Source organism: Clinocottus analis, unplaced genomic scaffold, assembly GCF_023055335.1.
Source record: "Clinocottus analis isolate CAN_PGR_092001 unplaced genomic scaffold, fCliAna1.0.p SCAF_11, whole genome shotgun sequence".
Lineage (NCBI taxonomy): Eukaryota > Metazoa > Chordata > Actinopteri > Perciformes > Cottidae > Clinocottus > Clinocottus analis.
This window is the reverse complement of record NW_027175832.1, coordinates 15,387,986-15,399,852: the sequence shown is the minus strand read 5'-3', so window position 1 is coordinate 15,399,852 and position 11,867 is coordinate 15,387,986. Positions and strand designations below refer to the sequence as shown.

General features: G+C 42.1%; 2 protein-coding genes across 3 annotated transcripts; one reads left to right on the top strand and one right to left on the bottom strand.

The window, feature by feature from the left end:
- Window positions 1-217: 217 nt before the first annotated feature.
- Window positions 218-7,903, bottom strand: nadkb (NAD kinase b). Of its 2 annotated transcripts, none has more exons than XM_068566441.1 (12): window positions 7,758-7,903; window positions 6,524-6,817; window positions 6,332-6,412; window positions 5,638-5,767; window positions 4,557-4,683; window positions 3,909-3,994; window positions 3,414-3,516; window positions 3,057-3,271; window positions 1,202-1,301; window positions 927-1,084; window positions 572-654; window positions 218-475 (listed from the first exon to the last, which is right to left on the bottom strand). In XM_068566441.1, exons 2-12 carry the CDS (start codon window positions 6,814-6,816, stop codon window positions 316-318), a joined length of 1,536 nt encoding a protein of 511 aa, XP_068422542.1. In that variant the 5' UTR covers window position 6,817; window positions 7,758-7,903; the 3' UTR covers window positions 218-315. The 2 variants fall into 2 exon arrangements, with proteins under 2 accessions (XP_068422542.1, XP_068422550.1); XM_068566449.1 differs by having other exon boundaries at window positions 4,557-4,665.
- A 2,241-nt stretch (window positions 7,904-10,144) lies between these two features.
- On the top strand, window positions 10,145-11,815 carry gpr160 (G protein-coupled receptor 160). The gene has a single exon (XM_068604078.1). It carries the CDS (start codon window positions 10,281-10,283, stop codon window positions 11,181-11,183), a length of 903 nt encoding a protein of 300 aa, XP_068460179.1. The 5' UTR covers window positions 10,145-10,280; the 3' UTR covers window positions 11,184-11,815.
- The last annotated feature ends 52 nt before the right edge of the window (window positions 11,816-11,867 follow it).

Below are 11,867 nucleotides of genomic sequence, written 5' to 3'. Positions count from 1 at the left end.
GAATCAAAGCTAAAGGCGGTCCAACAAAATAGAAGTGTGTGACCTTTTTTTTTGGCCAGGCGGTGTATAAATATATTTTAGTCATTTAAGTAACTGCAATATTTTTTTTTCTCCATTTCTGGGTGAGAGTCACACTTTCTCCCGGTGAAACACAGACACAATTGCAGATAGTTTTTGCACTGGAATGTAATGAGATGCTTTGTCAAAAACACACATGTTCTCACTTTGTATGTTTATGTGTCGAACATGTATCGACACCGTCACTCACAAGCTGCTGGGGAGAGTCTGACGGAGCCAGAAGAAGCAGCTGCTGGTTCAGTTCTCGGTGTCTGACGAGTCGGAGACGTCTTCCAGCCGCGCCTGCCTCTTGCGTACGTTCCAGTGCAAACACTGAGCCAGGCTTTCGAACCAGTCGTACACTAGGTCATGGCAACAGATAGAGGGCACTGGGTAGCAAGACGTCGTAATTTGTATGCTGTTTCGAGAGAAAAGCAAAAAGCGAATGAACTCGAAGTGGAGGAAAAATAAATCCGATAAGATGAAACGGCAACTGAGAGTGAAAGAAGTTTACCAGTCTCCGTGCTGGATCTCCTGTCTCTTCCTGCCGTCAAACGACACCCAGGCGGTGTTCCTGGCATCAGGCGACAAGGTGATCTGATTCGGAGAAGCATCAGAAGGAGAAACACTCACCGACTGTCTGACACACAGGATTTACCGTCCCTGTTTTCCGCAGTACAGGAGGACAATGATGAGAAAGAGCGCCATCATCAAACCACCACATGAGGGAAGAACCTTTGGAAAAATGGGGTTCATCCTTCGAGAAGAGTTCAGAGACTTGGATGATTAACTTGTGAACTTGGCCCAAAAGTCTAATTAAAACACCCATTTTTTCTGTAAACAGACATGTGTTCCCCCTTCACTCTTACCATGAGCTCCACCCCAGCAGGGACAACGATGGGCCTGAAGGAGAGCGAGTGTGGGCAGATGGGGGTGACCATGATGGCGGGTACATTGGGGTGGATCATGGAGGCTCCTGCTGCGGCTGCATACGCTGTGCTGCCTGTGGGGGTGGACACAATCACACCTGGAGGACGGAGAGAGAGAGAGAAAGAGAAAGAGAGAGAGAGGACATTCACCACATGTATTCCCTTGACAAAAGAGAGGCATTTCATGACAAGAGGAAGCGTGTGACTGCTTCTACCGTCTCCCTGCACAGAAGTGATGAGCCGTCCATCGAGGTATAAGTCCACATTGGACAGGTAGGAGGACGGGCCTCGGTCCACCACCACCTCATTCAAGACCTGAAAATAAACACACACACACACACACAAAGACCAAAATTAAGATTAAAAAGGCACTCAGAGGCTGAACAATCTTTCAATTTGACACTGAATCGGTATTAAAATAGTGGCCTGTGATCGTGTTGATGGCAGTTTCCATTCATTATGTTACTGTAGTGCCATCTATAGGCCAAATGCCAGAAATGTTTTGATGTGTTTATGTGCATCCATATACATGTGGTTTTAGCAACAGATAACAGGAAAAATAATAATAATCATCTTTTCCAGGGTCAATCAAATATCTTCCTCGCCAAAATATACAGAAAACTGGATGAAATATATGGAGAAGGAGAGCTGACAAATGAGATGTGGAGAATACTTTGGTCATGTAGGAATGTGTTGGGGCTTAATTTCAGGTCTGTAAAGATTGTACACAATGAGTGCTTTAGAAATGGCCGCACAGTCTTTCTATCCACAACGAAACCTCATCGCTTTGTCTTTATCCTGTTGCCTCCGTCAAAATGCTGGCGCGCAGACAAGCAGCGCACGAATCACGCTCAACGCAGCGCTGCAGCGCTGAGCGGCGACGTCAGCCTGATTTACCGACGTCAGCGGAACGCGAAGCAAACGTCCCGCTGGAAGCGGCAGACGTGATGTAATGTGAGGTCAAGCTCGGGCTCGGAGACCAGAACCATCCGTCAGGGCTTTTTATTTATCGAGGAGACGGAGAGAGCGGAACTGAGAATGACAAACTGCAGCAGAGAGTGTGTGTGTGTGTGTGTGTGTGTGTGTGTGTGTGTGTGTCTGCAGCAGTCAGGCATGTTGTACACAGTGTGTCAGACCGAGAGCGTCACAGCTCATTAAATATCGATTCCCCGTCGACTGCGCCGTTACCTCCAGGGTCTCCATGGAAACTGGCTCAACAGAACTTTGCAAACATCCTACTTTTTTTTCCTCTCCCATATCTGCGCCCAGCAGCTTTATTATGACTGTTCCTACAGCAACCCGGCGCTCGCGCCGAGCTTGTAAACATGTGCAAACGCACCCAGGATGAAAAAGGAAACAAGGGACGCAGACACGCAGACAGATTAAGCGTCCATCGTCTCTGTGCGCTCACAGCATTGTTTGAATAAATAATGAGGACCAAATATAAAATCACACAAGCCCTTTTCATCCAGGAACTATGGAGCCAGAGGAACTAAAAGGTCCTTCTTTAAACATCTTTCGAGCCATCACAAATGGACAGCGTTGAGTTTTTAAAGAACAATGAATTGTATTAAATTGTATACGCTGATGTTTGAGTGGAACTAATGAATGAACACAGAGACCAGTAAAGTAACGTTTCTTTCTTCTCCCTCAGCTCGTTCACACACACGCACACACACACACACACACACACACACACAGCTCTCCTTTGTCTTACTTTCTTTTTTAGAATAGTGGAGAAGCAGACAACTTTCTTCATTTGATCGATAAACATACTGCCTGTCATAATATAGACTCGAGAGTCACCTCGTACTTTCTTAACCAAAAGCTAACCAAAGCTGTATACACAGGTTCTAGCAGCTGATAGAGTCCACACTCCGATCAACTAGTTTTCTGGCACCTGGAACAGCCGATAATCTACATTTACTCCCCAAGTCCGCTGGTTGAATTACTGGAAAAGTCCCTGCAGTGAAAAAGGAGGCAGCCATTGGAAACTTTACCCTGTTTTGTGTATTTCTTAGCTCCAGTCGAACTTGGGCCCCTCTCACCGGTATACCTCTTTGTCCCCACCTGTAGCTGCAGGGTGACCTTCCCGGCCTCGTTGTTGGTGTGTCCATGAGAAAGGAGTCCATTGTGTTCCTGCTGCTGCTGCTGCTGCTGCTGCTGCTGCTGCTGCTGCTGCTGCTGCTGCTGCTGCTGCTGCTGCTGCTCTCGGCCTGTTCTCTGAAGCATGTCCTTCACCACCTTCACCTTAAGACGACTGCGCAGAGTGATGGCTGCGTTGCCTGAAAACACATAGACAGACATACAAACATAAGCACATACATATTACCTGCTTATTGTACCGAAGCAAAAATGATTTCTTTCTGCGTTTGTCCTTTCAGGAGAAAACGAGTGTTTACTTTCACACATGAGACCTAACTCTACCTTCAAACACTTTGGCCACTTCGGTCTTGTATGACTCAAATTTGAAGGGCGTCAAGAAACCCAGGGATCCGAGGTGAAACGCCATAACCGGAGGGACGCTGCCCTACAAAGAAGAAACACAGTCTGACTCTCACCCCCATCAGAACAGCAGAATCGTGACCACAGAAGTCATCATTTATGAGCACATTATGAGCAATCATATGAGCCCTGAGACTAACGGTTTTAAAAACAGACAAAATAGTTTATTCTTAATTTTCAGAATTGAAAAAAAGAAAATGGGTCAAAGCAAGAAGGAAATCTTTGTAAAGTAAAATACAATACCACATAATAAAAAATGTTAAAAAGTTCATCACAGATTTGCACAACATTCAAGTCCCAAAGAGTAGACAGGACAAGATAGAAGAAATGTGATTTGTATTATTCTGTAGCATAAAATGTTAAAGTCTTCCCGAGTCCAGCCTGCATGAAGTGACCCACCACTAAACGTGTGATTACCTGGAAGAGAGAGGAGGCGTAGAGCAGAGTCCCATCTCCCCCCAGACAGATGATCAGGTCTATGCAGTCAGAGATATCGTCATAACCTGCAGGCGGACAAAAACCCTGCTGTATTCAATATCTTGTTTTCATTTTATAACAAGCATCTAAGAATGTAAGAAAAAGGTGATTCTCTTCCTATTTCAGAAGGCCCAAATAACTTTATCTAACCAGTAACATTATCTTATTTATTTAAACCTTTATTTAACCAGGAGAGTCCATTGAGATTAAAATGTCTTTTTCGAGGGAGACCTGGCCAAGACAGCTAACAGACCGTAGGAAAAAAATTGTTCACAACATTAATGTGATCTGAACAGTTGCGTGCAGAAGTAGAAATTAAAATGTGAACGATTGCTGAGCTCACGTGAAAAAAAAGGACATACTGGACTTCGTTTAACTCCACTCCTACTGATACTGAACTTTTAGCAACACTAGATTAATCTAGAAAGCTTTCCACACGTAAAATTAAGAGCTCATAAAGAATTGTGTATTGCTACTCAACAGTAGAACTACCGTTAAACCGAATTTACATGTACTCCTTCAAAAATGATGTCCGATGGATACCTTCAGCTCAGCATTAATGTTTGCGTGTCTGCTGTGGAGTCTCACCCTCCCTGAAGGTGCACAGCTGATTGCGTATGGCGCCAAACACCTCGTCCTTCAACAGCGTAGCGTCATCTGCCACCCTGCGTTCCACGTACACCATCATCTGCTTCTCCTGATACACGAAGACGGGCTTTAGGGACAGCAGCCAAAACACACACAGACATCTCTCAAAAGTGCTCAGCATACGCCAAACATGTGTGGTTTACCATGATGCCGTCCGTATGGAATGTAAATACACTTCTTTTTGGACTAAACACAGCTTGTTTTGGAAACTTGTGGCCAAAAGGTGTCCGTGTGAGACACGTCTGTTTCATTTACTGGATTCTTTTTTTTTTAACTTTTGTTGGACTCTTTATAGGCCCTTGTATTACAGCCCGGTTGTTTACAGCATAACAGAGAAAATATTGAGGACTTTTAGAAGAATGTTCAATTCCATCCAAGGCCTTTTTTTTTGCAGAAAACAGAATTCAATGCAACCACAACACCCAACCTTCTTTCTGCAGATTGAAGGACATTTTATATTATTAAGTTTTTCCTTCTTTCAAAGAATTTGTTTATTCCACTTCTTAGTTTATTCATTTTGGGTTGACTATGTTGCTCCAGATGTTCGATAAAAGTTAACTAAGATTTTTTGGTTTGTTTTCATCCCCCCAGTCTCTCATTTTTACACCGGATCTTTTGTTCAATGATTTGAACAGTAAGATTTACATGGTCAAGAAATTGCAGACTAGGTCTAATGTGAAACAAAATAGCATATGATTTCATTAAAAAGTGCACAAAACAAAATTCAGAGCATATCTACTGCCTCCGCACAACCCTTAACATAGCAAGGAGTGACCTCATTATCTGCTCAGCTACACATGACCTCGCTATATCGTTGCATATAAATAGCTGTTTGATGCTCTATTAATGCTGTGAATGTTGGACAGAGAACCTTTAACCAAGAACATCTCATCTCAGAGAATCAGAAACTGTTTTCTGAGCTGTTTCTGATCCCAAGGTCCACCTTCTAATTCACACAGACAACAATAATCACGTAAAACATATATGAACAAACATAAGTTATGTAACAGTGGTTCTGTACCTCCACTAGGAACCTGCAGAGCTCTTTGAAAGGCTCGACGAGGCTCTCATCTCGGATTTTCCTGATGACAAGCACGTTGACAGGCGGTTTATTCCAGGTAAGCCGCTGGCTGGCTGGGTCCTGGATGTGCCTAAGAAACAAAAACACACACACACCAGTAAACAATCACATATTTTGCACACACTATCAGTGCCCAAGAATAATAAGACAAATCCACAGAAACAGATAATAACTATTAATAACTGCTACATATTCATACGGTCTTGAGACTTTTATATTCCAGGTAGGTCTTACCTCATCTTCTAAGTAAAGTGAAACATTTATCTACAGCAACTGCGTCATTCATTAACTGTTATGACACTTTGATGTTACATCTGAAGGAGTGAGGTCCAAACTCCGAACAAAATAAAATAAATACACGTTTTCCTCCTCTTTACCCGTCTTTCTCCTCCCTTGCGTGGCGGACCACAGGCATTATGCAGACAATTGTGTCTGAGTTTTCAGATCAAGTCCGAGGAAACACGCTTTAGACCAGGTGACAACAAGCATTCATGGCCTGTTCTGTTAGCCATCCCATTTTCATGTAGCATCCAATCACAGCATTCTCTTATCTTATCTCACACAGTTACACAAGCGTGTCTGTGTAAACAGTACACGCCAGTTTGCACACAGAAAGTTCGACCCTCATGCTTACATGACTGAAGTTGGGTTGGGCAGAATACAGGCTTTGGGTCCGAAGTGAGTGGCTGGATACGGTCCATGTAAGTGGGCTCTCCTGTGAGGAGAGATAAGGAAGAGGGTAGGTCAAGACTCTATAACATCTCGTCCCGGGCAACAGAGGTGTGGCAGTGGCACGGCGGACCAGCTGGCAAACAACAGTGCAAACCTCTTAGGGGAGCTTTCCGCTGTGTCACTCGCCGAGCCAGAGGGCTCCAAGTGCTCGTGTTGGCCTGGCAACCTTCGCCGCTCAACCTCCCGGAGCAGCTGTTCATGACTGCCCCCCCGCCGCTGCGACCTCGTCGCCTTCCGTCGTCTCCTTGGAGACTTGGCCAGGTGATCCCGGTGCTTGGGGGACCTGGCTGACTCTACCAGCTGACTGGAGGTCGCCAAGGGTCGAGTCATGCCTGCGCCCGGCACCGCCAGGTACGCCGACGATGGACCGGTCTCTGAGTTCTCCATTCTGGAAGGAAGCCAGAAACGGAAACTTCTGGTTAAGATATTTTTGTAATTTAAAGAGAAGAAACTATGTACGAGACAATTGTATAAGTAAGTAAGTGACAAGACTTAACTTGGCAATCTTAAAGATTTTCATTGAAAGAAAAAAAAAAGTCACTTTTTTTTTGCCCAAAGAGGTAACACAATGGTTATTGAACCTATCGCCCACAGATGGGAGTATTAAAATATGAATATATCTACAATACTACGAACAGTCTGTGGCGACACCCATGGAAAAAAAAAACTGCTGTATTACAGTTATCTCCATTGAAAACACAAACATTAACCACACACACAAATTCACTATATGTTGGACAGGAGAAGAACATAATTTCAAATCTTCTGTATGTTTGCACGAATGGAAGAATTGACATTAAAACTGACTTGGAATTTGGACTTTGACAAATATGAAAAAAAAAGTTTGTTGTTAGTATATCATTTGGGACACAGTCAAAGACTCAGACAGCACAACTTTAAGCACATTCATCACTTAGTTTATAAGGATTTCCACTTTAGGTAGACCAAACATGAATGAAACTAAATTGCATAATTATTAAATGGTTCAAATAAGGCTATATCAAACCATAGACCTAACCTAGCTATGCTCGCTGAGTTAAATCAAGCAAAGGCATCACAGCAGGCTCTTTGTAGCATGAATGCTATATTCTGAATTAAGGTCATAGTTAGTGTTCAATATATTGATTAACAGTTTCCCCTTGAGCCGAGCTCAAGAGAAATAACAACCTTTTTTCTTAAAACATCACCACGTTAAGCTGACGTTAATGACACGTGACTACCGTTTAACCGTCGATTTGTTGACAGCGGACGTTACCTAGCGATTAGCTTAGCTAGCTAAGCTAGCTGGCGTTAACCGGTGTAAACCCCTGAAGTAAACGAAATCTTACTGTGTCAGAAAGAAGCAAACATGCTCATATCGCCACTAGATGCTTCATCAACGACCCAATGTGTTTGGACTCTACACAGAATTGTATTTAAAGACGAACAGCGCCGTCAAACTCAAGGAGCTGATAAGACACACTGCGCATGCGCGAGAGGGAAGTGACGTTTTTCAACAGCAGTTCAGGGGCATCACCGCGGGAAGGTCACTCCGCAGGACCGGTGTTCAGGTCAATGAACAGGGCCATGTTTGGTGAAATAAACAGTGGTTAAGTATAATCAATTAATAAAAAGACCAATTGAGAAGGTTGCTATTTTTTATTAAATGTGTACTATTTTTTGGAGCATACCTATCACATATAATACATAGTAAGGGGCAGATCACAATTAACCAACAATACAACAAAAATAGTATTTCCATGTTGTATGTTTTACTCCAATACATTAATTTAAGTTTAAGTTGTGTGACTATTTAGATAATAAATACTTATAAATATTATCAACATATACAATATAATATATTATTATAAATTAGGCTACCCAGCAGTATATAAAGTAATACACCTTAGCCCCACCATTACCAGGTGCAACTTTAAAGTGCTATGTACATTCATTTTTAATGACTATAATCCAGTGAAATATGAGCCATTTCTGCATAATGAACTGCATTACTTTGACCTTTTAAATATATTTTGTATGCTATATGTTTTGATGCTACAGAGTACTTCTCCACTGTGGTGTAACTATTAACTAAGTAATATGAGTACTCACACTAATATACAATACAAAAACAACTGTACAATAAAAACTTTAAAAAATAAATTCAAAATGAAATGATAAAATAAATACAAATGAATTGCGAGAAAAAAAATGTGACAGTAAAAGAAATTAGTAAATTAAAGAGACTTAAAGAGAAAATAAGAAATGCAAACTATTAATTGGTAAATCTATTGATCTTAAGACTGTTCTAAATCTTTGATTAGAACACATTCCTTTTATTCTCTATCTGTGTAGAAGAAGTAAACCACAACAGAAAAAGTATATTAAATCTAGTACTGAAGTTTAGCACAATTTTAAAGTACTTAAGTTTGCTTTTTACTTCTGCTATTACTCCTAATATTACTCTTTTTTGTATTAAAACAATGAATTCAAATAAATATTCATGATTTGTGAACTTCCTTGTTCGAGCTAATACGTGCTGCCCATCTTTCTTTCAACTGGAATGCTTTAATTTCCCTTTCATTCAAATCTCAAATGTATAACTGCTGGGTGTGTAATGTAGACTTCATCACAACAAAATATATTATAATCCCTTAAAACAATATGTTGTGCAAATTCATTCCGAACTCAAATAACAGCAATATCCTATAATATCCACTTTAATCGTATATCATATAAATCATATAATAATCCACTTTCACTGTGAACTTTGTGCAGACTGCATGTCTGTGCTCCATTTCCTGGTTGGGTTTGTTATCACTGACTCACCCAACCCTGTTTTACAAGGTTGAATTACACAGTGGAAATGATTGCAGACAGAAAAGCGGAAGTGAAACATTCAACGTGATGACAGTTAGGGAAGCCATACGTTCATCAAGTGAGCAGATTCGTTAATACTCATTTCATCTTTTGGTTATCACAGCTTTTCTTTAAATCTCAAACACTTCTGTGAGAAAGTTTCTGCTGCAAGTGTTACCTGGAAAAAAAAAGGTTTAAAAAAGGAGAAGAGGAGCCTAGTTTGGGACACTGTTTTCATGCAGACATAGACGTGTCAGTCAAAGGTAAAGAAAACTGGTAAGGCTCGTCATGAAAGTCTTCTATTTTATCTGAAAGCCTTGAAAACATATTTTCTTAATCAGTGGGGTCCAACACTAACTTGTATTTTTTGTCAAAGTTAGAAGAGTGTTTTGTATTTCACAGGAGATATTTCTGGCATTTTGTGTCTTTTGGGGCTCTTGTCATTGGATTAAAGTGGGCAAGGAAAATTTTGGGGGAAAAATGAGTCAAGTCAGAGTTAACCAACATTTCAGTCCAAATCTGCTGACAGTTGGTGTTTGCTAATGTAAATCAATTCTAAATCTCCTCAAGCCACACCCAAACAGTGTGAGGGCGTGAATATTTTTGTCTGAACTTTAAAGCAGCTATAAACAATATTTCTAAATTGACAATTTGATAGAGTGATAACTGCAGTTGCTCTCAGCTCTACGGATTTTTTTAGCAGAACCTCTGGCCGCGGCAGGAAGCTGTTTGCAGAAACCGCTGCAGGAAGCTGTTTGCAGAAACCCAGGGTTACCTGCTCAGCACCAAACAGCAGACAGACACAATTAGCAACCAGCGAGTGACCACAGTGGGATTTCACAGCTACAAAACCACATATTCCCTGCAGGAGCTGGAACACGTTCGTATATTCAGGTGGGCACAAACAAACGGATGACAAACTGCCGTTTAAATGCTCTTTGCCCCGCTGCAGCAGCGGAGTTTCCATAATGACCCGCTGCACCTGACGCGGCTCTGGTTACAGACTGCACACCATGATGATCTCCATCCCCTCCATCCTGCTCGGTCTGGGAGGAAAATGTCTGCTCAACTGGGCTCTGGTTTTCCTCCAGAGGAACAACATCTGCAAAAGCCTCCTGGGAGTTTTCAGTGTTTCCCTCGCTGTCGTCGACACGATCCTGACCCTCTTTGTCACCTCCCTACACATGCACGCTGATGGATATGTCTTCCTCCTCGGCTTGAAGCTGACCAGGTACCATGTATGTTTGCTCGTTCAAATCCTCGGGCGAGTCTGCAACGCTCTGCAGTGGCCTGTGGCGGTCGCGGCCGGTTGTGACCATTTCTTCACAGTTACTCGGGGGCTGCAAACCATCACTGGCAGGACCAGATTAATTGTCTGCTTATTTGTGAGCGGCCTCCTGTGGTACCTCACAGTTCTCTACGTCTTCCTGCTGTCTGACTTCCTTCCTGTCATGGAGGACGTGTCTCACGACCAGATACACCAGTGCCGGATATTCCACACCACTCAGATCCTGCAGGTCGCCATGTTTTCCCTCCTGACTCTGGGCTGTGCAGCGCTGCATGCTGGGTGCAGCACAGGATTCTTAAAAACTCCTCCTTTGAAAGAGCAAATTACAGAGCAAAGTAGAGCTCACCTCAGAAGAGACGCTGTTCATCAGGCCATACATATATTTGTGAACACATGGGCCCCATTTCTGTGCTTTCTGGCCGTGCTGGTCCTGGCACCTGTGGGAATACCTGCATACCTGGGTCTGAACGTGGCCTGGCTCTGCTTCCTCAACAGCCTTGTGATAGCAGTCATTTTTTGTACAGTGTGTCCAGCCTCGCAGATAACGCAGGGCCTGGCAGCAGCTCCTCCTGACCACTTCTGTGAGTGGAGATTTCAATTTATTTTGGCAGGAGAAGACAGAACATGAGAAACACAAACTGAACTCGTGGTTAGAATAAGCTGTTTGGACCTCAATGTTTTATCCCATGGAAATCATTTGTATTTCTAAAGAAACGTGGGCTCGCCACTATGTGTTGTTTATTGCCACGAGGTTGACTTTTGTGGTTTTAAATGAAATGTATGAACAACTTTTAAACGGATGATTTTAAGAATGAATTGTAATAAGTTTGGTGAAAGAAGAATTGTCTATCTCTCTTGAAACTGTGTTTTTGGGTTTAGTAGGAGCCAAAATTTCACGCCGTGGTTTTGCAACCTTGCTATCATTACTACATTTGAAGGAAATATTCTACTTTTTACTCCGTTATGCTTACTTAGCTTTAGTTAATTTACAGATTAATATAAAGAATACTTAATCAAAAAATAGTACATATATTGATATCATTATATTGATAAAGGGGGAATTATAGCCGCAAGTAGCAATCCCAGAGTTTAAGCCAACACGGATGGATTACAAGTTGAGAGCTATAAAGGGTCTTTTACACTTCGATACGTGCGTTAATGATATTGAATGTTTCAAAACATTAATGGAACAAATCGTTGATGTTTGGACAAACTTTCATTGATTTATGGCCAACACTTTCATTAAGCCTATGAACATGTTTGGAGCTTGAGTTTTAAAAGTTTGTTCAATGTTAACATTGTGATGAAACAC